This window comes from Pezoporus wallicus, unplaced genomic scaffold, assembly GCF_028554395.1.
Source record: "Pezoporus wallicus isolate ANWC-B61680 ecotype Strahan unplaced genomic scaffold, APGP_CSIRO_Pwel_v1 contig_2025, whole genome shotgun sequence".
Classification (NCBI taxonomy): Eukaryota; Metazoa; Chordata; class Aves; order Psittaciformes; family Psittacidae; genus Pezoporus; species Pezoporus wallicus.
Window position 1 is genome coordinate 2,193,829 of NW_026640253.1, and position 26,074 is coordinate 2,219,902.

At 35.2% G+C, this 26,074-nt stretch overlaps 1 protein-coding gene across 2 annotated transcripts in view; it reads right to left on the reverse strand.

Annotated features, from left to right (window-relative positions):
- Positions 1-6,564: 6,564 nt before the first annotated feature.
- The window catches only part of PDE3B (phosphodiesterase 3B), a 98,379-nt gene continuing 78,869 nt past the window's right edge, over positions 6,565-26,074 (reverse strand). For both annotated transcript variants that reach the window (XM_057418231.1, XM_057418230.1), the window contains 12 exons: positions 23,263-23,369; positions 21,645-21,855; positions 21,022-21,095; positions 20,394-20,497; positions 19,477-19,611; positions 15,798-15,909; positions 14,846-14,959; positions 12,037-12,236; positions 10,081-10,284; positions 9,471-9,632; positions 7,853-8,099; positions 6,565-7,557 (listed from right to left, as the gene is read on the reverse strand). In XM_057418231.1, the coding sequence (XP_057274214.1) occupies positions 7,334-7,557; positions 7,853-8,099; positions 9,471-9,632; positions 10,081-10,284; positions 12,037-12,236; positions 14,846-14,959; positions 15,798-15,909; positions 19,477-19,611; positions 20,394-20,497; positions 21,022-21,095; positions 21,645-21,855; positions 23,263-23,369 (1,894 nt within the window). In that variant the 3' untranslated portion in view covers positions 6,565-7,333. The remainder of the gene's footprint in view (positions 7,558-7,852; positions 8,100-9,470; positions 9,633-10,080; positions 10,285-12,036; positions 12,237-14,845; positions 14,960-15,797; positions 15,910-19,476; positions 19,612-20,393; positions 20,498-21,021; positions 21,096-21,644; positions 21,856-23,262; positions 23,370-26,074) is intronic.

The following is a 26,074-nucleotide window of genomic DNA, read 5'->3' on the forward strand; positions in this document are numbered from 1 at the left end:
TTACTGCCATTTAAAGCACTCTGTACCAGATCTCTAGTCCTCGTATTTAAAAAATGGGTTCAGAAAGAATCTCGGCAAGTTACATAGTTCACTCATCTAATCCAGTAATATGTCTTTTTCAGACTGTGTTTTATTTTAAAGACTTACTTAATACTCCAAGGCAATATATTTCAGTGAGTCACAGCCGTGGTGGGCCTGAATCTTATTTCTTGCAATCTAAAGCTGTTACTTCTTGTCCTAAACACTATGAACACTGAAAGCATTATTCTGATTAATTTGCTCTTTGAAGCAGCCTTATTATTTAAAATGTCAGAATATCTCACTCAAGTCTCATTTGCTCTAGACTTGGAAAAATCTCTGGAATTAATTTAACATTTCTACCTCTCTTTAGGCTATGTCTTTCATAATTCTGGTCAGTCTCACTACCCTGTACTGGAATTCTACAATCTGTCTAGTGGACAGATACTTTTCTTGGAGTGTGACATTAGAAATTAGAAACATTATTTTGGTAATGCCTTATTTCTCATGAATAGAACAAAATTATCACAAACCCAACTTCTCAAAGATAAATAGGATGACTTTTTCATTCACTTCTTTGAGAGAAAGCTTAGTTAATATATGAGTCAGATAAATTGGCAATACCTTAGAGATTAATAAATTCTAGTAGGATAAACATCATGATAAAAAAAAGAGGAGTATACTAAGTCTATTTGAATGACCACATATAGGACCAAGTTTTCACATCTAACTGGCATAGGTGACAAAGTCTGCAGTCTGCTCTGAATGTGCAATAAGTAATATCAAGCTTATCGTTTGGATTTTTTGTATAAAACTTACATTTTAAGCTAAGCATTAGACTTTATTTTATATTCAAGAAAAAAGAAAATATTTTGATCTCATGGTAGGTGCAAAGGGTTCTGCTGATCTAGAGAGATGAGTCAGAAGTGACTCATCACCTGTTTTTTTTGGCAAGATATTTAGAACATGGACAAATCACAAGGTTAATGCTAGGAATAATTAGAAACACTACAATCTCTCACCATTATTTAAAGGCTCTACTGGTTTAATGTTAGCGCATTTCTATTTTTCTGAAACCTCTCAGATAAAGCAGAAGGCAGAATGTTTCTCCTCAGTATAAGATTTTTACTCTTAACTTTGGTTTCACTGATGTGAAAGCCAGATACTATCACCTCTGGTCTCTTGAAGTAAAGAAACCAAAAGATGATTCACAGGGTACAGATTCCAAAAGAATCCTTCCAGTCAAATGTTTCTGACTGTGTTGTGTCCTTTTCAAAGAGTGTCTGTAGTATCAGATAGAACCAAGTAATTGTCAATCCCTTAAATGCATTAAGCGTCTGTTAGTCAGTACCCTGATTGTATCACAACAACAGCATTTAAAGTCAGCCAATTTCTGAACAGATGTTCCAATCTCAGTTACAAAGGAAAACAGTTTCTTCTTTACTGGAATCACTTTCTGTAGCTTAATGATATTATTAACTATAAAAGCAATCGCTAGTTACTCTTTTTTTTTTTTTTTCTAATCTTGAGTGTTGCAGGTAACCAGAAGTATTCTTTCCAGTCTAAGCCAGAAATGTCTTAGAGAAATGTGATTAATGAATGTCCAGCAAAACCACTGAGACAGAAAAGTTCTGTATCTATTAGGTAGATTCAATCGGATGTGGGGGATCTATACTATGCCAGGAGGGTCACTGCCAACTGGAAACTCAAGCACATTGGAATGTTTACTCCAGAAGCATAATTTTCTCTTTCTTCTGAAATATAAGACTTTATGCTTTCTCATTTAGCAGAGGACAAAAGTACTAATTACTTATGGCCCTATTAAATGAAATCAGGTAGGGACTAGTTTACAGATGTTCTTTTGCCAGCTTCATCTCTGAGAGTCTGCGGTATGATTCCTATAGCAAGTTCAAGGCTTCCTTCAGAAGATATTAAAAGGAAAATTATTTGCAAAAATGAAAGCAATTCATAACCTCATTTGCCTTAATACAGACATAAAGCAGCATGTTGTCCAGAAACACAATTCGGAAGAAAGCTGAAGAAAAAAAAACCAAAAACACTCCTTTGATCATAATTTTTGTACCTCATTTTACCAATGTCATGTATTTATTTTCCCTCATCCAATCTTTATTGGTGACAAAAAAATAAATGTTCTTAAACTTGCATTACAAGTTTAAGAAAATTTGTTATTAGTAGTATAATTTAATTTTAATTTCTATTTTCATTTTAATAATCCAAATATTCTTACCAAAGTTATCCTGTTTCCACATTCTATCGAAGACAATAAACTGGCTGGAAACAATAAACAGTGTCTCTCTTCTGAAGAAGAACCATGTGTGAGTGTATGCCATCCTTAACATCTCCTTTCTAATTCTTATCACTAAACCAACTCCATCCTTTTACTCCAAAGCATGTCTCTCAGATGGGTTCCTGATCTCACACTCATCAGTCAGTGTATGAAAACATGTTATTTTATTATATTTTTTAAAATAACTTCCACTTCTGCACCTCTCAGACCTTCTCAAATGTTTTTTGGACAAAAGGGAAAGTACTGCACTGTAAATGTTAGTACCACGAACTGGATTACCTCAAATTCCGTGTAAACTTTTAGAGGAACCAGAAGCCCAGCCTCAACTATGCCTGCCAAGGAGGAAGCACCAATGTTAAAAGTGACTTCTTGTATTCTGGTAACTCCTTCTGTTGATTTACCTGCCACTGGTTGTGGCTAAAATTGAATCCAAGAACAGAAATGGTTCTATACACAGAGCAAATCAGGTCTTGCAAAACTTTGTTAATTTGGATTTACCATAAGCAATGTTACACCAGTCCTTTCATTCTGAATCTTAGACTTACCAATCAAGTTTGTCATGGAGGAAGAATTCATGGGAAAAGGATCCATGTAGTTAGTTTTGACAAGTTCAGCACCAGATCTCCAGAGGCACGGAAGGAATTAGGTCCTTACAGAAAACTTTGTAGTGAAGTTCTGTATCCACTCTATGCATAGAAGCAAGTAATCCAACACACATTGTAAAAGGCAATGAGGTGATGGGACATTTTTGATAGGAAAGGGGCTAAAGACTTTACTTAAACCTGAGAACGTTATCCATAAAAAGTATACACTGCACAAGTCCATGGGTCCTGATGAAATCCATCCGTGGGTCCTGAAGCCGCTGGCCATCATATTTGAGAAATCATGGCAGTCAGTTGAAGTTCCCAAGGACTGGAAAAAGGGAAATATAACCCCCATTTTCAAGAAGGGGAAAATGGGTGACCCGGGAAATTACAGACCATTCAGTCTCACCTCTGTGCCTGGCAAAATCTTGGAGCAGATTCTCCTGGAAGGCATGCTAAGGCACACGAAAAACAACAAGGTGCTTGGTGACAGCCAGCATGGCTTCACTAAGGGGAAATCCTGCCTGACCAATTTGGTGGCCTTCTATGGTGGGGCTACAGAACTGATGGACAGGGGTAGAGCATCTACCCTGGTTGATGTCATCTACCTGGACTTGTGCAAAGCGTTTGACACTGTCCCACACAACATCCTTGTCTCTAAATTGGAGAGACATCAATTTCATGGATTGACCACTCGGTGGATGAAGAACTGGCTGGATGGCCACATGCAAAGAGTTGTGGTCAATGGCTCAATGTCCGGCTGGAGACCAGTAACGAGTGGTGTCCCTCAGGGATCGGTGTTGGGACCGGTCTTGTTCAACATCTTTGTCGCTGACATGGACAGTGGGATTGAGTGCGTCCTCAGCAAGTTTGCTGATGACACCAAGCTGTGTGGTTCGGTTGATACACTGGAGGGAAGAAATGCCATCCAGAGGGACCTTGACACGCTTGTGAGGTGGGCTGATGCCAACCTCGTGAAGCTTAACCGTGCCAAGTGCAAGGTCCTATACCTGGGTCGGAGCAATGCCAGGCACAGCTACAGGTTGGGCAGAGAAGAGATTCAGAGCAGCCCTGTGGAGAAGGACTTGGGGGTGTTGGTTGATGAGAAACTGAACATGAGCCGGCTTCAGTGAGCGCTCACAGCCCAGAAAGCCAACTGTAACCTGGGCTGCATCAAAAGGAGCATGACCAGCAGGTCGAAGGAGGTGATCCTGCCCCTCTACTCTGCTCTTGTGAGGCCTCATCTGGAGTATTGTGTGCAGTTCTGGTGTCCTCAACATAAAAAGGACATGGAACTATTGGAACAAGTCCAGAAGAGGGCCACGAGGATCATCAGGGGACTGGAGCACCTCCCATATGAAGATAGACTGAGAAAGTTGGGGCTGTTCAGCCTGGAGAAGAGAAGGCTGCGTGGAGACCTCATAGCAACCTTCCACTATCTGAAGGGGGCCTATAGGGTTGCTGGGGAGGGACTCTTCATTAGAGACTGTAGTGATAGGACAAGGGGTAATGGGTTCAAACTTAAACAGGGGAAGTTTAGATTGGATATAAGGAGGAAATTCTTTCCTGTTAGGGTGGTGAGGCACTGGAATGGGTTGCCCAGGGAGGTTGTGAACGCTCCATCCCTGGCAGTATTCAAGACCAGGTTGGATGAGGCCTTGGATGATATGGTTTAGTGTGAGGTGTCCCTGCCCATGGCAGGGGGGTTGGAACTAGATGAAACTAGTTGGAACTATTCTATGATTCTATATCTACTGTAGCAGCATAAACTTCAGAGCAGGCTAATTCATCATACTTCAGAAAAAAAAAAAAAAGTATTGCCTTAGAAAGTATTTTAGGTGTGTTTTGCATACTTTTCTGTGCTCCTTAGCATCCCTTGGTAGCTGCGAATTGAAGTGTGATCACAGATGTAGATTGGTTGTAATATCTCATTGGGTTGTTACCAGAATAAGTGATATGCCTTATATGGAGATGTATTATTGTTGACAACAGCTCAGTCAACATTCAATTGACCTTCCATTATTATTTCTGAACAAGTAAGACACCTTTAGCTACTGTTACATCCACTTCTGCAAACATGCTCTGAACCAACCTTTGATAACATTTGTACATTCTTTTCCACTTGCTCGTAGAGTACCAATTAGTTATATATTCTGTATACAGAAATAAATATTTTAAGGTGGATTCTGAATACATTAATAATTAAATGTATCTTTGAAGCAAGGTATTGTAACTTGAAAATATCTAACTGGAAATATGTATCAGCACTACATTTTATTAAATAAACACTGAGTTTTGCTACTTTTTTCTGAATTTTAAAATTGCTTCAGTATTTCTAAAGAGTTTAAGGAAACTCTGAGATAAAAAAGTTGCTGGCAAAGTTGTCACCAGATATAAATGCTGCCAATGCTTTGGTAATAGATAAAATGTTATTTTTACCTTCTTATTTTTTCTTTGTATTAGTTTTAAATATTCATTTTTAAAAGGAAACTAAATGGAAAACTTTTATGTAGAATAATATAGCAGTAACTTCAGACAAGCTCATTTGCATCTTTTTTCAGTTAAAGTAGAATGAAACTAAACAGTTATAAAGTGAATTTTTTTATACACAAACACAAAATCTACACACAAAATGCTGACAAAACAGCATACTGAAACAAGCGTAATTTCTGTAGACTTCAAATTTTCTGTGAGGAAAATATACGAACAAGATAAGTAAAATACAAGTGAATGATCAGTAAGTGCCAGCTTCAGTAGTGCAACATTTTATTAATGACAGAAATACCTGTTTTTTAACACTGCTTATGTTACAAAAAATGCAGTGATAGTAATAATGGCAGCAAAGGGGGATTTGGCACTGAATATATAAAATAGCAAAAGCACATCTCAGTGGTCTTCTAAATGGATGAACAAAAAGCTTATTAGTAGAAAATAATAATAATAAAAGAATTCCTTTCAGTTATTTAAACTGGCCAATCAAAGAGCAAAATAAAAATTTGTTTGTGTAACATAGTGCAATACAATTTACACAAGGTTTTCTTAGGATTGTTATCTTTTTTTCAAGTCCACTGTTGTAAATGTAAACACAAATATGCTAAGTTTAGGAATTGCATTTGTTTCTATTCAATTCGACTGCACAACCTATAAAAGTTCAGTACTAAAAGGTGCACTTTTAAAACTAGTTTAGTTTGTAACTTGCTTGCATACCTGTAGCCAAATTTATGCCTTTTTTTCTTATTATTTAGACTACAATGGTAGTGTTTCTAAAAATACATGTGTGGAATGTCTAAGTTTTATTTAAAAACTCAACAATCTAAAATTTAATATAAGACAGTGATGTTTATCTTACTATTAGGCTTTACATGAAGTTTTCACCAACTGCTTTCCATTTGAAAGCAATATAATGCAGGGCACATTAAAATACACTAGCCATTTTGAAACAGTAGTTTATCTTTCTTTTTTTTTTTAAAGTTTAATTCTCCTGAAGTTTTACATATAAAGAGTAAATGAAATACGATCTTATTTCCTTAAAATTTAATACCGGAAATTGGTGCAAGGTAAAAATCTACAATGTGGTTGACTTGTTTTTAAACAGGAACCTGAGTAAGGGCAGGAATTATAGCATTAGACTTAAAGAATAAAATTCCTTAATAATTTAAGTAGCAGAAAAGGTTTTTAATGTTCTACCACAAAACAGCAAGGCAACAGATGATAACGGCCTTGTATTTGACGAATTATCATGAACACCCACTGCAAACCTTAATATTTTCTGCAAAAATAAAACATCAGGATATGCACAATAATAAAAAGCATCAGAAATAGATGCACCTGGATTATTATTGTTTTTTTAAACCACAAATGTCAGAACTCAGCATTTATGTCACAGTCATTGAACAGGTGCTGAGGTGACTACATTAAGCACACTACTGCACTAAGTAGACACCCCACAACAGGCTTGCACTGCAATGATAACATAGTTTTCTTAGAGGCACAAACTTTTTCTCATTTATGTTCAAAACCAACATGAAATAAACAACTCAAGACAATATTAGGATTCATCCTAAATTTCCTTGTTAGCGAAAAGTTCTTGCCACTTTGGTAACAGAAGTCACTGAATGCTTTTAAAAATTGCAGGTACCTCAAGAAAAATGAGTTCCATATTCGGCAAGGCAGCATTTTATCAGGATATTTTATACCAACTAAGGCATAAAGAACTTTGCATCAGGGTATACAATACTTAATCTTTGAATAAAGTTTCATATTCTGTGTGGCAAAAGTGCATAGGAGTGGGATTCCACTAGAGTAGAAAGAATCCTCTCACAGTATTAAGGCCTTTCAAATTTTATGTGAAATGTGTCAGGCTAAAGTCAGCACAGTGGAAAAAAAATAGACTATCATCATACTGGACACCACTGAAGATTTCTTAGCATGTCTTGTCTTCTAGTTGTCGCTCATCATCTTCATCAGCTTCCTCAATAACCTGAATTTCATCTGCTTGAGGTAAAGGTGAGATCTCACTCAGCAGTTTAGCTCCTTCAGCTTTTATTTTTTCTTCCTCTTCAATCATTTTCTTCCATATTTTGTGATTTTCACTGAGATGATGTATTAGCTGGCAAAACACTCGTCTACCTTTTTTTCTTTGAACTTCTGTAAAATTATAAGCATATTTGATTGTTTGAGATTCAAAGTAATTGTATTTAACACACAAAAAACCAATGGCACATTTTAACACATGGATGCTTATTCAGAATATTTAAATAGTGACAGGGCGAAGGATAACAATGAGGTTTTTTCAAATTTCATGTCTCCTGGTATTAATAAAATTTTATTAAAAAACTTATTAAAAATTACAATATTTGTACTGTACAATTTCAAGCATCTTTGCTATGTTTGAATCTATTAAATGACAACCATAGGCACCAACTGAAGTACAGAAACTTACTGAAAATAAGATCATGTTCCATTTCTTCATCATCACTCTCCAACTGTGCTCCATCATCATCTTCAGTACTTTCTTCATCTTCCTCTTCATCAACCCATTGGCCTGGAAGCAATCCAGCTGCATCATAGGAATTACAAAGGGGGCCAACTATGTGAGTGATGAAAGATTCTTGCAGTTTTGCAAGCTGTGGAGAAGAACGATCCATGAAGGGGCTTATAGGTAATCCAAGACTTGCTTCTTCATCACCCTGAAAAAGAAGTGAAAAAAAATGATCAGAACTTCTCATAAAATTAGCTTTAAATGTTTATTTGAAAGATTGCTTTTAAGGAACCAAGTAACCATCAAATGGATTGTATCTTTTTACTAGATGCAATAATAGTATAGACTAAGTGAATGAAAATGTAATTAGGCCAATTTAAAATAAAGACACACTATGGTTCAAACTTGCATAGCCCATAACCCTCCCTTCAGCTTTGCTGTGAGGTATTCTTCTGCATAGATGGAGACCTAGTTCTACTGGAGCTGCTATTCCTCTGCCTTTATAGGACAGCTTCAGGGTAGGCAGAGATTTTCAATTGCTGAGCTAATGAACAGAGAAAATGAGAAAGCAATCAGTAGAGTAAGGCATTGTAGTAAATGGCTTCCCCCAAAAGTCACAGAAGAATGAAATGAACTATAACATCTAAAATAAATTGTTTGGTTTACGTTTTTTTCCCATTTTATAAATTGGAGAAGAAAATATTGAACAGTTGCTCATACACAACTCTGAGTTATAATCCCTTACACTTCTGTGGACCTGAGAGTTTTATAAAAAGGTTTTTCTTAAAGGAGCAACTTAGAATACTACAGTCTTACAGTAAGCGTAAACACTTCTGATTATTATTGCTGTTGCTTAAATCTCCCAAGTGATTTTGTTGTTCACTTTTATCTTCCTTGTTTGAAAAAAATATTTTTCAATCCTTGCTTTTTTGCCTCATGAATAGTTAACTCCTCAGAAAGTTGACTATGGGAAAATGACAGAGTGAAAGCATAAAATATATTTAGGGGGCTTACAGAAATTGTAAAAGTAAAAATAGGCAATGAATTCTCAGACTTTTTCCCAGTTAATCTTGATAGAATTATTTACCAAAGTTCCACTGTAAAGTTCTTGCCTACATTTTAATACTATTAGTTACTAGTGTGCATTTTTAATATTTAATTTTTAAAGTTTTGAAATATTTTCTGTCTTTGCACTGTGTTAGCCGAATATACATTTCCAGTCTTGTGGATACTATACGTATTGTTTCACCTAGAGACATACCAGTTAACTTCCCAATGTAGAAGTTATTTTGGTTTATCAACATCATCCCACAAAAAAAAAAAAAAGAAAATAAACTGATATGTGAAAAATGGACAACATTGGCACAGAGCTTGTTTGCAAGCTTCTAACACAACTGATAGCAAGTAAAAGGTCATATTCATACACTATCTATAAGAAAAAGTTTTCAGTATTCAGAAAGAGAAGACAGAAATACCTTACCTTCAGATTTAACACTAGGAATGTTTGGTTTAGTTCTATATTAGGTAATGCCAAGAACTGTCATTAAAAAAAAGAGTAAATTGCACTTTCCATACCCACCTGTTCATAAAATTCATTAACAATGCCTTCTGTCCATTTCAGATGCAGCTCTCTGTCTTTTGCTGGGCCATTAATATCTGCCAGTTTGATGCATATTTGACAGGCCAGTAGGCGATCATTTTCATTGCTCCATTCTATTCCATGACTGTTGATATCATTGACCTGGATTGAGAAAATACATTTTTAACAAGTTAAAACAACAGACACTTGCATTATTTTTTCTATATAATTTTTTATCTTATACAGTAAAAAAAAACAAACCAAAATCAAAACTAACACAAGAACCACCAAAAAACAACCACCCAAAAAGCCCTCATAAAAAAAAACATAAAAGCCCAAACTAATTTACTATCTCTCAGAAGATGGAAGTGAGAGGTATGATCAATGTCTCCTGGGGGTTCCTATGTCACATCTTCTAGGCTTATTAAGCAATTTACAAACTACAATTGGTTTGTACAAAGGAAATACTTTATTTGCATTTTTTTAGTAACTTAAACTTAAATAATATAAAACTTTAAATGCAAGTCATTAATATTAATAACTACTGATTAGCAAATCTAAAATCAGTATATTGTGACCAGCTCAGTGCAGACACTAAAATGTAACAAACCTTGGCATTAAATTCTGCGAGGAAATCAAAATGCTTCTTGAGATCTGTGGCAAGGATTGCTTCAATCACTAAGAAACGAAAGTGCTTGAATTCTACATGATCAAGATTTGATAAAAAGTTGTATTCTGGTCTTGATAAGAAAAGATTCCAGGCAGAAGCAGCATGGTGATTTTCTAAGACTGATCTGTCATTGTAGAGAACAGCCTACAAAAAAAAAAAAAAATACAAACCCAAGAGAGTCATAAATGACAGACTAAAGATTTAAAATTATAATAAATATGCCAAAGCTTAAGAGCTAGTCAGAAATTAGTCTTTAATTTAAAAAAAAAAAAGAAAACAAGCATTGGCAAAGATGTCTTGCCTTCTAGTTTTGAGAGTTAAGATGAAAGAAAAATGGCAGATGAGGATAAAAAAGAACAATGAAACTATACAATTAGTGAAGTTTTTTTCTTTCCTGAGAAGTCCTTAATGATATCCTAGTGACGTCTACATTCATACTGCAAATACACATAAACAAACCACTTAAAATATAAACCTTGCACTCTTGGCAGGATTAGGGGAGCACACACCCTGACATTTATAAAAAAAAAACTCAAATCAAACCTAAACCTGAGATCTAAGTATATGCTTTTAATTCTTCTTAATTCCAGTATTATTAAAAAAAAACAAACCAAAAAAACAACCAAAACCAAACCCAAACCAAAACACATGAACTCCAAAGCATATAAGTACTGTGGTTAATAGGAAATGGTGTGAAGAATCACTAGTTTTCAATGTACTACATTTAATGCTGATGAATACATTTTAACTGTGAGTTAACTAAAATATTAAAACAGTAGGTTTTACTCACAACTCCCATGTTTACACAAAACATCCTAGAAGATAATTAATTTAATATAGATTACATAGGACCTGAAAAAGTTACTTGGAAAATGGCAAAATAATCTTTATGCTTTGAGGAAAGGAAGACATCATTAACAAAATGAATGTATTTCTGAAAATCAGAGATGAATGTCTGTGTTGTTTGTTGTTTGGTTTTATTCTTCGTTGTGTCTGTTTTTAACAGAAATATATAACTGCCTACATCCTAAACGGCTTTTTTTTTTTTTTTTGCAATGAGCAATTGTTGAAAACTGAATGAAAAGTTCACTTTTAAAGCCTCCATCTCCTGGCAAACTGTACTGGTTTCTGGTTTACTACTGTGGTGCTGTTATTAAGTTTTCTGCCTCTAGTTTATTGAGAGATCTGAACAGCCATTCTTCCCCAGATACTATTCCACTCTAGATAAGACTATCTCACCATGCAGTTTAGGCATCTTTTCTGCAGTGCTTTTCCTTCCTTCCAATAATTCCCTGCCCCACCCTTTTTGTTTTTTTTATCTGCTATTTTGTTTAGCTTTATCCTGTTTTACCTCTTGCCTTAGGCTTTTAGAAGCTGAAGAGCACAGTATCTCCCGTCTTTCTACTCTCTGTTCTAACAACAAAGTCGAATAAGGGAGATAAAAACAAGGATGCCTTGCTTATTTCTTCTTATTTCACTCACCCTCCCTTAAAGGTAATGCTTATTTACATTTTTACAGTGATTGCAGACACCACTGATTTCAGAGGACTCCCAAAATGTAAGGTATTAATGAATTAGCTGCCTAGACAGTCCTCAGGCCAGCTCTCTACGAAATAAACTTTCACTCTAACCTTCATTGCTTTATATTATTTTCAATTTTGCAAATTTAAAATTATTTTCACACACATACAAAACCAATATGGAATTTATCAGGCCAAATTAAAAAAAAAAAAATAAAAATAGAAGTACTGTACAAGTTAAGTACAAATTACTTTCCCCATTTCTTAAATTGGCCAAATGATCCTGAACAGGCTACAGAAGGGCTATAGAAGAGAAATCATCATCATTCTAATTTCAGATACAGACAAGTAATTTTCTGGTTAAAGAATTTCTTACCTGAGGTGCGTTTGTAGCTACTAGAAAAGCATTTGTACGACCAGGATGATCATAATCGTGCATGGCAGCTGCTACATATAAAGCCATCAATTCCAAAGCAGGAATATTTGATGCCAGACAACCATAACTATCATCAGCAATAAAACAACTTTTTGAAGAAATGTAGCTGACTTGAACAGGAGAAGTACCACTAGCTTCATCTAGAAAATTTAAAATACAAAAAAAATAAAGTTTTTTTTTTTAATATTATTTCATTCATATTTTTATAACATTTTATATGACTCAGCTAGATAACTATCCTGAACATAATCTTAATACAGTTATCCTTGTAACTGTGGAGCTGAATAAGTGGCAAAGAAAAACTTGTACCTAAAAAAGAAAAGTCACACTCTTTTTTATGGATAAACTACCAATTCTGAAGAAGTTGAAATGCCAGGAAATCATAAATTCATCATAGCCACACAGGCTGTACAAAAGAGGAGGGCGGGCAGCTTTACAAATACATAAAAATCTTCAGCTATTTCATGACATTAGACGAGGAGGGCAAAATCCTACAGGATGTTGTGGAGCCTGTAAGAAGTGTCCCAAAACTGGAAAGTGAAATGCGGACGTTCTGAAACCAATTCTTTACCTAGCACTGCATAAAGATGCACCTTGGGATCAATTTTTTTGGACAAGAATTTGCATTACAATGCTGACAGATAACTATCATTCACACAAATAAAGGAGACTTTCAGAAGAGCTTTGAACAGTCATAATCAGGGAAAAGAAGTATTTTTAATACACCACAGTCAGAGCTCACTCTTGCCATGCAACTTTAGAAAAAGAAATAGACTTTACAATTCTGGCAATATTGTATTGTGGGGCACAAATCCAAGCTCCCTGCCCTCATCAAAAGAGGAGAGGAAGGGAGAAAATTTCATGTTGGTCCTTGAAAATCCATGGTGCCTTAGAAGACATAAACCAGATGAAGTCACTCTCTTTGCAGTTACAGTTCACTCCATGATGCACAAGGCTGGTTCAGAGGAATGTTTCAGCAAGCACAGAAGGTAAACTAGTGGAGCAAGTGATACTGCCATCTAGTCTGTGCCTCTTAACTGCAGTAGAGTTGTCATTTAGATTAGAGAGCAACCATAATAATCTAAGCTTTTAATTATTAATATGCACTTGTAGGTATTTGTGCCATGGGAGGGAATGAAGAGGATAAAATCTAGCAAAAATGTACATCTCAGAATCCAAATTACACATCTTGGGAAATCCACATGGATACAAATGGCTCCACATTACTGTTAAGGTCTATCACTTTTTTACTTTCCCCTTACTGTCATGATGTTAAAGACCTCCTGCTGTTATGTAGAACTGGAATTTCATTGCCTTCTTAAAAATGACGGCACTAAAAGTGAATTCTACAATTTCTCTCCAATCTCAGTAAGGCCAATAAAGGATCTAGCAGCATCTCCTGTAGTATTTCTATAATTTGCCCATTTCTTGAACTGCAGACCTATAAGAAAACCTCAGGGAACAGTGGAAACTACTGCAAAAGGAACTAAACCCTTTAAGTTAGAAATATGTGCATGATAAGGAGATTCACAGTTTTATTCCCCTCTTCTTCCAGACAAAATCACTGCTTAAAAAAAAAGGGAAAGAAAAAACAATAGTGCTTATTTTGTCACTGCATAAAAAAAGGAGGCCCTTTTGCCTTAATAGAATAAGCGAGGATTAAAAATCCTAGTAACACTGACACTGGAAGAGTTCCAAAACAGTAAGAATATATATTTATTATTTTAATGTACCTTTTTTTTTTTTGTAAAAGAAAAAAAAATTATTTTTATCATTTTTCTTTCCTCAAGTCAAGTCTCCAGTCCCAACCCTTTTAGAACACTCAAAGGAAGAAAATGTAATAGGGTGCAATCAGTGGGTATTGATAAACATAGAAAACAGAGAAAAGTGACAGCAGAGGGGGCTAATTAGCAAGGGAAAAAACCCATATAGTGTGCGATGTTCTGTACAGTTCACAAATTACTTCTTAAAATTACAGACCCATCTTGTCTTTTTTTACTGCACATATAAATCAGAGTTCTTAGAGAATGCTTGATTTCCCCGTATTATTTTGATTAAATACATAGATTTGAATATAAAAGTGTATATATAGAATTACTCTACTTTACTTACAGTATACATTTTAGTAGAAACTACAAACCTAAGCTTAAAAATTAATTCCATGAAATCACAGACAACAGAAAAGTAAGCTTCATTAGAACTAATCTCATGCCAAAGTTGAAATCTTTATTTCTCTTTAAGGGCTGTTATTGTTAGGGTAGTCATTTAAACGTCTGCATGTGATACCTAATACAGGATTCTGAAATACTCATTTTTACACTAAAACCATTAAGCAGAACTTAAATTACATACTTTGACTTTGGTATTTTTTCTTTGGTCTAATTAATTTTCTAATTGAGAAATATTAGTCTAATGTATTTCAAATACCAAAAATATGCTGACTGTAGAAATATACAGGAGTTTCATTCAGCACAGAAAATTTAAGTGAGCCTGTATTCTTGTCTGGCAAACTCAACATTACTCATCTAATAATTTATCTAAAAATCTACTGCATGGTATTTCTGAATGGTGCATACTAACACTGTGATATTTCCATTGCCTTATATTAAAATACAAAGCAATAAAAATTTAGAGTTATGAGACTAATTAGATATTTTCTTCCAGAGCAATTTGGTTTACCTATTATAGTTTCATTAAAATATTCTTATAGCAAAAAAAAAACCATAGCCCAACCTATGTGAATACATACCCATATTACTTTCCATTATATGCTCATTAGGAATTTGCTGGAAGCCAGGAATAGGCCGTGTTGTCAGATACCATACTGCATGAAGAACATCTGTTGCATGTATGCGATTATGATCTGAAAATTATCAAAATATAATCAAAAATATTATCTGAAATATAATCAAGAGGATCAAAAAGGGGAAAACAAAAGAAAAATAAATTCAAAACAAAACCAAACCCAGAAAAACAGACAAACAAGAAAACAAACAAAAAAAAAACCAACCCAAAAACCAGAAAACAAAACAAAACAAAACTGCAAAGTACCAAATAAGGGAGATTTCGATTAAATATAAAGGAAAAGTTGAATTTAAATTGTTACTGGGGGCTGTATCAGCAAACGTTTAAGAAACAAGCTAGATAACCATCAAACATCCTCTAAGCATACTTCACATCCTTCCTAAGAGTCAGGAAGGGATTAAGTAGCCTTTTAAATAAGTGGTGGTGAGCCACTAGCATTGCTTCTAATCTAATACCTACAAGCACATGGTATGAACATCTATGACATGGGAGCTGGAGGGTCAAGGGAAGGTGGAGGGTGGTTTTTTGTTTCATTTCCCAATAAATTTGTCTGCCCCAAACGGCAAGATGAATAATTATGGTCAAAATTCTCTATTTTCTTATTATTCTATTATGGGCCTAAACCAAATTTCTATTAAATCAGCAATTCACTCACCGAGTTCAGTATGTTTGATTCAACTACCCATTCAAATTCAACCTATATATTAACAAGTTCAGGTATTAAGTCTACCAAATTTTTTGTTGCAATTCACTAATCAATTCTAAATTCTGAAAAATTAATTAAAAATATATTAAGTTCATATATTGTCTATCTCTGTATTAAACATCAAAATAATAGACACATGAAAGGAGACACAAATATAAATGAAAAAATTATATAATTGGATAGTACTTACAGGGAATATCTCGGTAGCCATTTTCTAGTGCACGGAAGTAATTCATGAATTCTTGAGTTGGGATTTTGAAAATTTCAAACAAACCAGTGTCTTGAAATAAGGTGTAAGTTACCTAAATATATATTAAAGTGAAGTTTAGTTTGAAAAATATACCTAAGCATAGTCTGCTTTTTCAAGTTTCAAAACGTTCCTGTATTTAAAATTTTCCGTGCTGATAAGAGTCAGAAATTACTGACATTCCATTAAAGATTATTTGAAGCTATTATTAAAGAGATACGTTTAATGATTTTTTAATCACCCTTGCATACACAGAATAATAAGTTTTACTTTATTGGTAAATTCTAAGCACAATTGATCATTTTTAATAAAATTCTGCCAAATTTGCATAATACTCATACTTTATTCCATTAGTGACCTAAAAAAAAGCAAAATCTAAATTCTTACTTATTAAAAACCTGAAATTACTAGAGAGCAAAGGAGAAGACATCCCTCCTTCCACCTGTCCCAACCATCCCCCTTACACATACCGAATCTGAGAACCTTACAACTGATGAAAACATAGGTTTTAATTGCCTCTTGACTAAGATATGTATCAGATGCTTACAAAGCACAATAAACAAAGGGACTGGGACAGGAGGAAGAGGATGTTGCAGAATGACTCTAAGAGCAGGACCATAGAGCCCTGGAGGACTGTGCGAGCAAGGCAGGGGGTGGCCCCCACAGGTAACTGGAAACGGGACATGGGAGGAGAATGTGGAGAAAGCTGTGTGGGGCTAACCAATACTGTTGTGCCAAGGAGGAGTGGCTGAATACCACTCCTATATATATGTGAACTGCGTCACAAATAAAGTAGAAGTTTGCTTATCACCCATATTGGGTTGGCCTGTCTGCTTCTCCTTGCCGCTTACAAATGACGCCCAAACAGGGACATGGTTGTGAAGAGTTTGATGGAATGTGTTGTATGAGTCTCTCTGATTATGCTAATTCGATGCACGAACAGCTGAGAACCCTGGCTCAGCTTACCCAGCAATAGTAAATGAGCAATATCCTAAGAATAACTAGATGGTTGTCTTCACGGGGCATTACAGGTTGAGTCAAACACTGCTGTTTAAAGTATTGCACTTATGTATCATTGTTAGGTTAATCATCGTAGCTATTAGACTTGCTTATAGTTGTGTGATAAAACAGGTGAACAGAATAACCCACAATGCCTTGCTCACACAAAGAAAAACGGGGGAATTGTTGCAGAATGACTCTAAGAGCAGGACCATAGAGCCCTGGAGGACTGTGCGAGCAAGGCAGGGGGTGGCCCCCACAGGTAACCGGAAACCGGACATGGGAGGAGAATGTGGAGGAAGCTGTGTGGGGCTAACCAATACTGTTGTGCCAAGGAGGAGTGGCTGAATACCACTCCTATATATGTGTGAACTGTGTCACAAATAAAGTAGAAGTTTGCTTATCACCCATATTGGGTTGGCCTGTCTGCTTCTCCTCGCCGCTTACAAGAGGACAAGTAGTACATATATATATAACATCAGGAAGAGCTGATACAGAAATACTGGTAGAATTAAGTAGAAACCTGCACACTGAAGTGCTTACAGGTTTGAAATATGCCCTATATTACACAAATTAAATGCAAGCTAATATGAATCACAGAGTAATAGTATACTACAGTAAAAACACCATTCAGAATTGGATTGTCACATTCTAGTCTGCATATTAACAGTTGTCACCAACATGATGAAAGACCTGCAAGCATTTGAGCAAACAAGGTTAACTGAAGATTTAAAACAACACCCAGAATATTGTATAGTATGAAATAAAAAACCAGTGTCCAATGACAAAATATTGTCTAATGACAATATTAGCCCCATTATTTTTACCTTTCTTCAGTATAGGTGCAGGCCTATGGCTCCAACTGGACCCGAGCGCTTCTAACCTGCTTAATTCCCTCCCATCAATTGTTCTCAACACTACCCTTGAACAAAGTAACATGCATTCTACTCCAGGGAAGAAACCTAAGATACTGGCAATAAAAATATTTTGTGGTCAGATCAGAAGCAAATCCAGCCCACACTATGATTGTTAAATGTCCATGATTGCTAAATCCACTACAAAGAAAGAGACAGAAGCTTCCAGATGACATTGATGAATGGGAGAGGTTGGGGAAGAGCAAACAGGATTATACTTTTGCACCTGCCAATGGATTTGCTTCAGCACAACATGAAACTGCACAAAAAAACCTTAATAGTAAGTTAGAAAGAGATAAAAGGGGTTACTACATGCAGAAAGCAGCATGGGAAAAAAAATCCCATTGTTTGTCTGATCAAGAGGCAAAAGACTGCCTAAAGGATCACTTCTCTTCCCCCACAAGTATAGCGTTGGGAGAAATATTTTACCAAAATAAAGAAAAAAGAAATGGTTGACAAACACAGTAGTAATTCTGAAAGCAGGAGACATTTTTTCATAGGAAATGGCATATTCCTACAAAACCCAGTAAGTGTGAATCTAACCTATTTTTACATTGAGAATAAAATTCAGAAAATTTGGATCAAGTTGTCTGGAGATCAATCACTTTCTATGGTTTACAATGAGATGGAGTACATGAGAAATGACATCTGCACTTTTTAAGTTAATATTCATATATATTGACCACAAAATGATCAGGATGATCAGGTAGTGAGGTGGACTGCGAACTGGCTGAAGGAGAGAAGCCAGAGAGTTGTAGTCTATGGGGCTGAGTCTAGTTGGAGGCCTGTAACTAGTGGAGTGCCTCAAGGGTCAGTACTGGGACCGGTATTATTTAATATATTCATCAATGATTTAGATGAGGGAATTGAGTGTACTATCAGCAAGTTTGCTGATGACACTAAGCTGGGAGGAGTGGCTGATACGCCAGAAGGCTGTGCTGCCATCCAGCGAGACCTGGATAGGCTGGAGAGTTGGGCAGGGAGTAACTTGATGAAATATAACAAGGGAAAGTGTAGAGTCCTGCATCTGGGCAGGAACAACCCCAGGTTCCAGTATAGGTTGGGGAATGACCTGTTAGAGAGCAGTGTAGGGGAGAGGGACCTGGGGGTCCTAGTGGACGACAGGATGACCATGAGCCAACACTGTGCCCTTGTGGCTAAGAAGGCCAATGGCATCCTGGGGTGTATTAGAAGGGCGGTGGTTAGTAGGTCGAGAGAGGTCCTCCTTCCCCTCTACTCTGCCCTGGTGAGACCCCATCTGGAATATTGTGTCCAGTTCTGGGCCCCTCAGTTCAAGAATGACAGGGAGCTGCTGGAGAGAGTCCAGCGCAGGGCAACTAAGATGATTAAGGGAGTGGAGCATCTCCCTTATGAGGAAAGACTGAGGGAGCTGGGTCTCTATAGTTTGGAGAAGAGGAGACTGAGGGGTGACCTTATCAGTGTCTATAAATATATAAAGGGGGAGTGTCACGAGGACGGAGCCAGGCTCTACTCAGTGGCAAACAATGATAGGACAAGGGGTAATGGGTACAAACTGGAACACAAGAGGTTCCACTTAAACTTGAGAAGAAACTTCTTCTCAGTGAGGGTGACGGAACACTGGAACAGGCTGCCCAGGGATACTGTGAAAATTTTTTCACAGTTTAAATAAAATATGATAGCCTGACAAGCTTTACACACCCTCCCACATATAATAAAAGACAACAAACCTGGCTAAGGATCCTTCCAGACTGGGCTCCCAGTTCTTGTACAAGGTCAAAAATTTGGAAATTCCAGTTGCTCATTTTCTCCATTAGTGAATCATGGTCTAATAACATTAGTTCTAATGCAGGACTCTGATCCACCTGTGTGAAAGTAAGGTACTTCATCATCCCTAAAATAGCAATGAAAACTAATCTTTCAGTTTTATTGGCAAAAAAAGCCATGAAAACGGTAAATCATTACTGAACTTATTGAATAGTGTTGTAACTATCACTATGAGAACATAATAAATCAGTAGTACAAATACCACAGTTAGGGCTTGACTTTTCATATTTTGAGGCAACAGATTCCATGGCTCTTTGAGACAGCGCTATACTTTCATTCTTACTCCTTTTTTAAACAAAATGAGTTAATAAACCAAAGGAAAAATATGCATAGGCTTACAAAACATTTACTGAGGTTTAGCAGCTCATTAATTAAACAAGCTTTAAAAAACACATCTATAAATCTAGAATGTTAGTAAAGCTTAAACCATTCATCTCCCTGTACTTCCAATGTACTGCAATGTGTGAATGTTAATTTATAAGTCTCACTGAAACTGCCACATCTTTCATAAATTTCCAAGAGAAAATACTAGTCAGTGAGTGTTTGAGCATTCTATCAACACTACATCTACAAAAATCGGTTTTGATCAACAAAAAAAAATTAATACAATCACCATCGTTCTTGTCATTTGGAAATAGAGTTTATGCAAGCTGGTACACAGCTTGTTAAATGAAAATTTGAATTCAAATGATGCACCATTTCCCCTCAGAAATTACAATTCTTAGCAATGCAATGACTTCTTTACAGCATGTTAGAAGTAATAAAGGAATACTCTGTTGATAAAAGTTATTGCAAGGTTTTTTTGCAATTACATGCTTACAAGCAGATTATTTTGTGTTTGATCGATCATTTCCTTCGTTTCAACTTTTTTCTTCTCTGTATGGTGGAAAGATTCTTTTGAAACACTAGCACTTCCAATTTCACCTTAAAGAAAATACATACATAAATACTACATCAATAATTTATTTGTAAATTACTACTGTCTAGTAATTCTTGAGCTGATCATACAGATTATTCACAGAAATATCTGTAATAGCTTTTTTAAGTACTTTTTAAGATTTCCAAAACAAAAAGTTGCAAAAGACAAAATCTATTAGCCAAAACCTATTTGAAGATTGAGAAAAGCTAGAGGCATAATTTTTTACTTGCAAAAATTTGTTCAGTGATTAGGTTAGCTGAGATGGCAGAGAACTTGTCTGATATATGGATTACAGAACCACAACATTGTGACTAGAAGCCTGTTATAAAATCCTTACTATGAAGCAGGCAATATTTTAAATTATCTTAATCATCCTAAGTCACAAACTAATATAGAATATATGCATATAAGTTACTTAGGGTATAGGAAAATAAAAATGTGTAGAAATATAAAAATTTTAATGTCATTGACTTTTTAAGAAAAAAAAATGCAAACTGATATCAAATATTTGTCTATTTTGAAAACTCACCTGATTTCCTGTCTTTATACTCTGCAAATTCCGGTTCTGGCGTTGGGACAGGCTTGAATATCTGACGTCCACAGCTTACAGAATACATGAAAAATATTTACATTGAGTAATTTTTCTTTTGCTACAGCTCTGTTGTACTGAAAAATACCTGTAAATTTCTTTAAAAGACATGCTTTTGAAGGTTCCTCTGTAAAATTACCTTAGTATTTTTTCCTAAATTGGGCACATACAGGTTAAGCCTGTAATTAGAAAATAGTCAAGCAACACCCCTCATGGACTCATCTCACTGAATTAATAAAGTAGAGCTAATTATTTAGAAAGCATTCAGAAATACAGGATACAATTCCTAGGTAGGAAGTCCTCCTTTTCTAAAAGTTTGTAAAATATTGTTACTCTATAATAACTGCTGCCTTTGAAGATGAGCTATTTGAAATCAGTGGCATACATACAGCATTCTTTAGTCCCCTCTTGTCCCCTGGACAATATAGTTTCAGATTATTATGAAATCTTTTTTTTTTTTCCCCGGTATACCAGTAGCTGTATAAATCTTGTTCTATTTTTCATTTTAATTGTATTATTTTCAACACACATGAAGTTACTAAAAATGTAACAATTTACAGTACCTGCTACACATATAACCTACAGATGTTTTAACTTGCTGCTGAAAATCTGGAGAACTAAATGTGTATCCTGGAGGCTTATGTATATTAATGCTTGGTTTTGTAAGAAAATCAGCAGTATCAGGAAATTCTACAGGTGACCAGCAGCTGAAAGCCCCACTGGAAACAGATCCATGACTAGGTGAACCCACAGGACTCGGGCCAGAAGATGCACCTTCCAAAACAAACATTGCATGGCGTTCAGATTACAATAAAAACATTGCTGCTTAGAAAGACTGAAATTAAACAACAAAAACCTTATATGTTGTAAAGAATGTGCAAGCTGTCAAGACACAGTCTCTAGTTCTCACTGTCAAACACATACTAAATACCTAAATCTATTCCAAGTTTTGAGATCTACAACTATGTAGCAGTCTAGACTACACGCCTGAATGAACAAACTATGTAATGTATTATAACATCTGGATTTCAAAGGTTTGATTTTGGTTTTAGATTTGGCAAAATTAATCAGTAGCTAAATCTTCCCATATTCCTTTCTGATTCAGGACAGATTTTTTAAATTTAAAAAAAAAAATCAAAAATCATCAAAATCAATTCTGTATTTATAACTGATCTAGCTAAAACTCTTTTACCGCATCATTTTTCAATAGAGAAAATTGAGACCTTTTTAAAAACAAAGTAAAAACCCCAGAATGGGTAATTACAGATAAATAACAAAAGCAAATACACTTTCATCAAAAAGAATGAAGTGCCCATGAGGAAGAAGAGTATTGCTATTAAATAAGGAATGCATAGATAATACACTTCATAGGCTACACTGACTTGACTCACACATCCTGATAGTAGTATATAATTGCATTTTCTTACAGTAAATGACAAGATTTTTCAAAGTTCTCATTGCTAGGTATAGAGACAGAAGTTTTAGAAAGCAAATGTCACTTCATTACTGCAAAGAAAGACTAGAAAGTTGAGAAGAAATTTGTAAATTCCCTTCCAGAACTTAATCAGATTAATACTCTAATGTTGGTTACTTAATTTCATCCATTTTACATGTACAAATTCAGCAGGTTTTAATGCATAACATTACACTTTATTGCCCAAAAGATTAAGTGGAAAAAAAGCAGAAAGCAGCTCAGCTTTTATGAAGACAGAAACATTAAGAATATGCAACACTGTGTTTAAATGCAGATCTGGCCTGAGTTCGTACACTTCCTGGTATTTAGAAGACTGAAAGGGAAACAACCAAACCATCAGTAAGTAATACAAAGAAAACTGGTCAAGTTTGGGGTTTTTAAAAAACAACAACAACAACAAAAATTAGAAGTGCATTCTCCTCACTCAATCCAATCTGCTTATTTAAACTTTTATAAAACAAAATTATTATACAGGCTTATTTTTAATCATGGTAAAATGGATAGGCAGAGATGTCAAAAGAATTATCAAGTTTTCACTGGCAAACAGACCAGTTATAATTTCTGAAATACTGATATACATATTATTTTAGCACTACTGCTACGGTATTTACTAGCTTATTACACTGACAGAATAAATTCTATGCCAAATCCTTCCACAATTTTTATATTCACCTCAGATGACTATCAGGTCTTTAGGAGTGTCTTACCTGATCGTCTGGGACCTATATGATGAGCCAGTGCCATGGAAGATAATCTTTGTTTTGGTATTGTCAGCATATTTGCACCAAAAGATCCATTTGAATGAGATCCTTGGCTGAAAGTAAAACAGAGTGTTGTTTTTTTTTCCTACCTTGTTTTCAACTTTTATTAAATAAAATGCTTATAGAATAGCCAGACTGCTCTGTTACAGGCCCACTACCATTCAAGAAAAAGAGAGTACAGAAAGAAGTAAAATTGAAGATCAGCTAGAGAATATATGTCAATTATAGGGAATAAAAACTGTTGGGTACTGAGTAAAGTTAAGAGAAAACTTTATACAGTCCTAAAATGACACAGTATATTTGGACAACGTGCCATAGGTTTTACTGTCTAACATGGTTTCCTTGAGCATTATAACAAAGCAGGTTATTTTCTAACAGATTTGAGAACATGTAAGATTGATTACTTTGGAAACGCTATGACAATCTTACACAGCTATGGCTTGGCTTTTTGAATCAATTTCTCATATTTAATAATTTTATTTATTATAATCTTTAAAGCTGGTTTTGACCAAAGGCATACTGTACTTCAGTAGCTAAATCGTTAAACTCTGTTAAATTATGCCATCTGCTGTTCTAGCCATGAAATTGCACTCCAAAATTTCAATTATGTATTTCCTTTAGTAAAAAAATACGTAATATGCAATTAAAAATAACTGTATGCATGTATTCTAAACTACAAATATTTTATGTAAAACTAATTCTTTCATTTTGGTGTGGGAAAACAGTATTTACCAAAACAGATTTAACCTTGTTTGATCAGATTTCAAACAGAAGTCAAATACGGAAATAATACTTGATCTCCCATCATTTGTTTAAATATCCTAATATAGAGAAATTAGTTAAGTAATAAACATAGATTTATTCTTCTGAAGACTGATGATTCTGATGTGTTAGTCAACTTTAAAAAATGTTTGGGTTGACAACTGGGAGAGATTGAACTTTTTGCTATTTGTACACTGTTTAGCTATCACAGCTTGCATGTATTCTTTTAACACACATAAAAATGCTGCAACAGTGTTTAGTGTAGGAAGACTATATATTAAGCAGGGTTAGTTCATCTTGAACTAGTGTTTGAACAAGAAACCAGATCAAGAATTTGCATGCAAATACAACAGCAGCTCTCAAGAGTCTTTTGAGCACTGTCTGGAGATATAAAAAACTAAAAATCTCCAAGACTTTTTGTAGCAATATTAATTTTTTATTCCATTATTTAATATCTTATCTTTCTCAGCTAGAAATCAGTTGAAATCAGTCATTAAAAGTAAAAATATTTTGACTTTTTATAAGCTTTCCTATTAGTGAACAGTTTGCTGTTTTACTCTCGCTTTTTTCTATTAGCCTGCTGCTTTTTGCTTCTCTTCTAACATTCATTAAATCCTTCACTGGACTGAATCAGCTTCCCAAGTCAGGAAAAACTGTCTTTTTATTGCTGTTATTTTTCTCCCAAATTAAGGCTCTGACTCAAGAGCCAGAGCCAATGGTACTGAGTGCTCTAGGAATGCAGGACTTCATTTTTGGCAGCAGGAAGAGCTATGACAGTTTGGCTATTTTATTTCACCTTACCTGTAAGGTAAGCATCCATGGCAGATTTTTGAGTTGATTACGTGTTAGAAGTTAAAGGGAACCTTGTAAGAACTATCACTGGGAGATGCAAGGAGATGGGGGCAGTGCAAGTGTTGGCAAGTACTCCAAAGGGCAGGACACAAATCACAAAAAAGGCAAATGCATATTCTAGGGCTCTATGGACGTGACAGGAGCAGGGAAAGGGAACATGGCTAACTAGAAGTACTGGTCATCAGGGTCAACAGATAATTTAAAAGTAATGGAGTATGAGCAAGGTTGTTTTCTGTATTGCTACTTTCATCAGGTGAGCCTGAGTAGGTTCTTCAGAAGCTGCAAGGAAACTCTCCGCAAACACGTGCTGCATCTGCACCAGCAGTGCTGAGCCTCAAACTGACATCCAGCAGTCTGTTTAAAGCAGTTTCTCTGGCTGGTTATTTCTCGTGGCTATAACTGGGGAGGTTCTTTCAAACACTGGTAATCAAATCAGCATGAAAATACAATCTTTAAACTACTACTACTGTTACTAACTAGTATCTTCAGTTATATTTTACACACAAAATTAAGTTTTGCTATGTTAAAACTTGAACAGCATATTTTACCAAGAGGAAAAAGCTATTGGCAAGGGCTAAATTATTTAAATGGTTCACTTCAAAATTAAACAATATACTGATATAATAAATTCTTGGATGTGTATTTATGAACTTTTATCCACTGCTAGTATCAGTTATCAGCATAAGACGTTTTCTTTTAAAGAATGCCCTTATGACCTATGTAAAACCATTAAAATCTTAAGAAATACCAAGATACCAAGTGTATTAAAAAAAAAAGAAAAGGCAGGAAACCCACACACATTTTAACGTATTTAAGCTGCAACACAATTTCAAACATCTGTTGGACTTTTCTTAGTTGATATTAAGCAAAGCCATACACATTTACACATTTAAATAAAACTAAATATGTGACATTCCACTCATAAGCCACATTAAACAAGAAAGAAAAAATGTACTATTATTTTAATCCTAATTTAACATGTAATCTTAATTCTGGAAAGAAAGACTATTTGCACCATACTGACTAATAAGTAGAGAAGAGATGATTCTCTTAATCTACTTTACTGTTTGATTGATGACCATAGGAATAATAAATGTTGCAATACACACAACAGTGGCTACTAAATGAGAGAAAGTTATGTCAT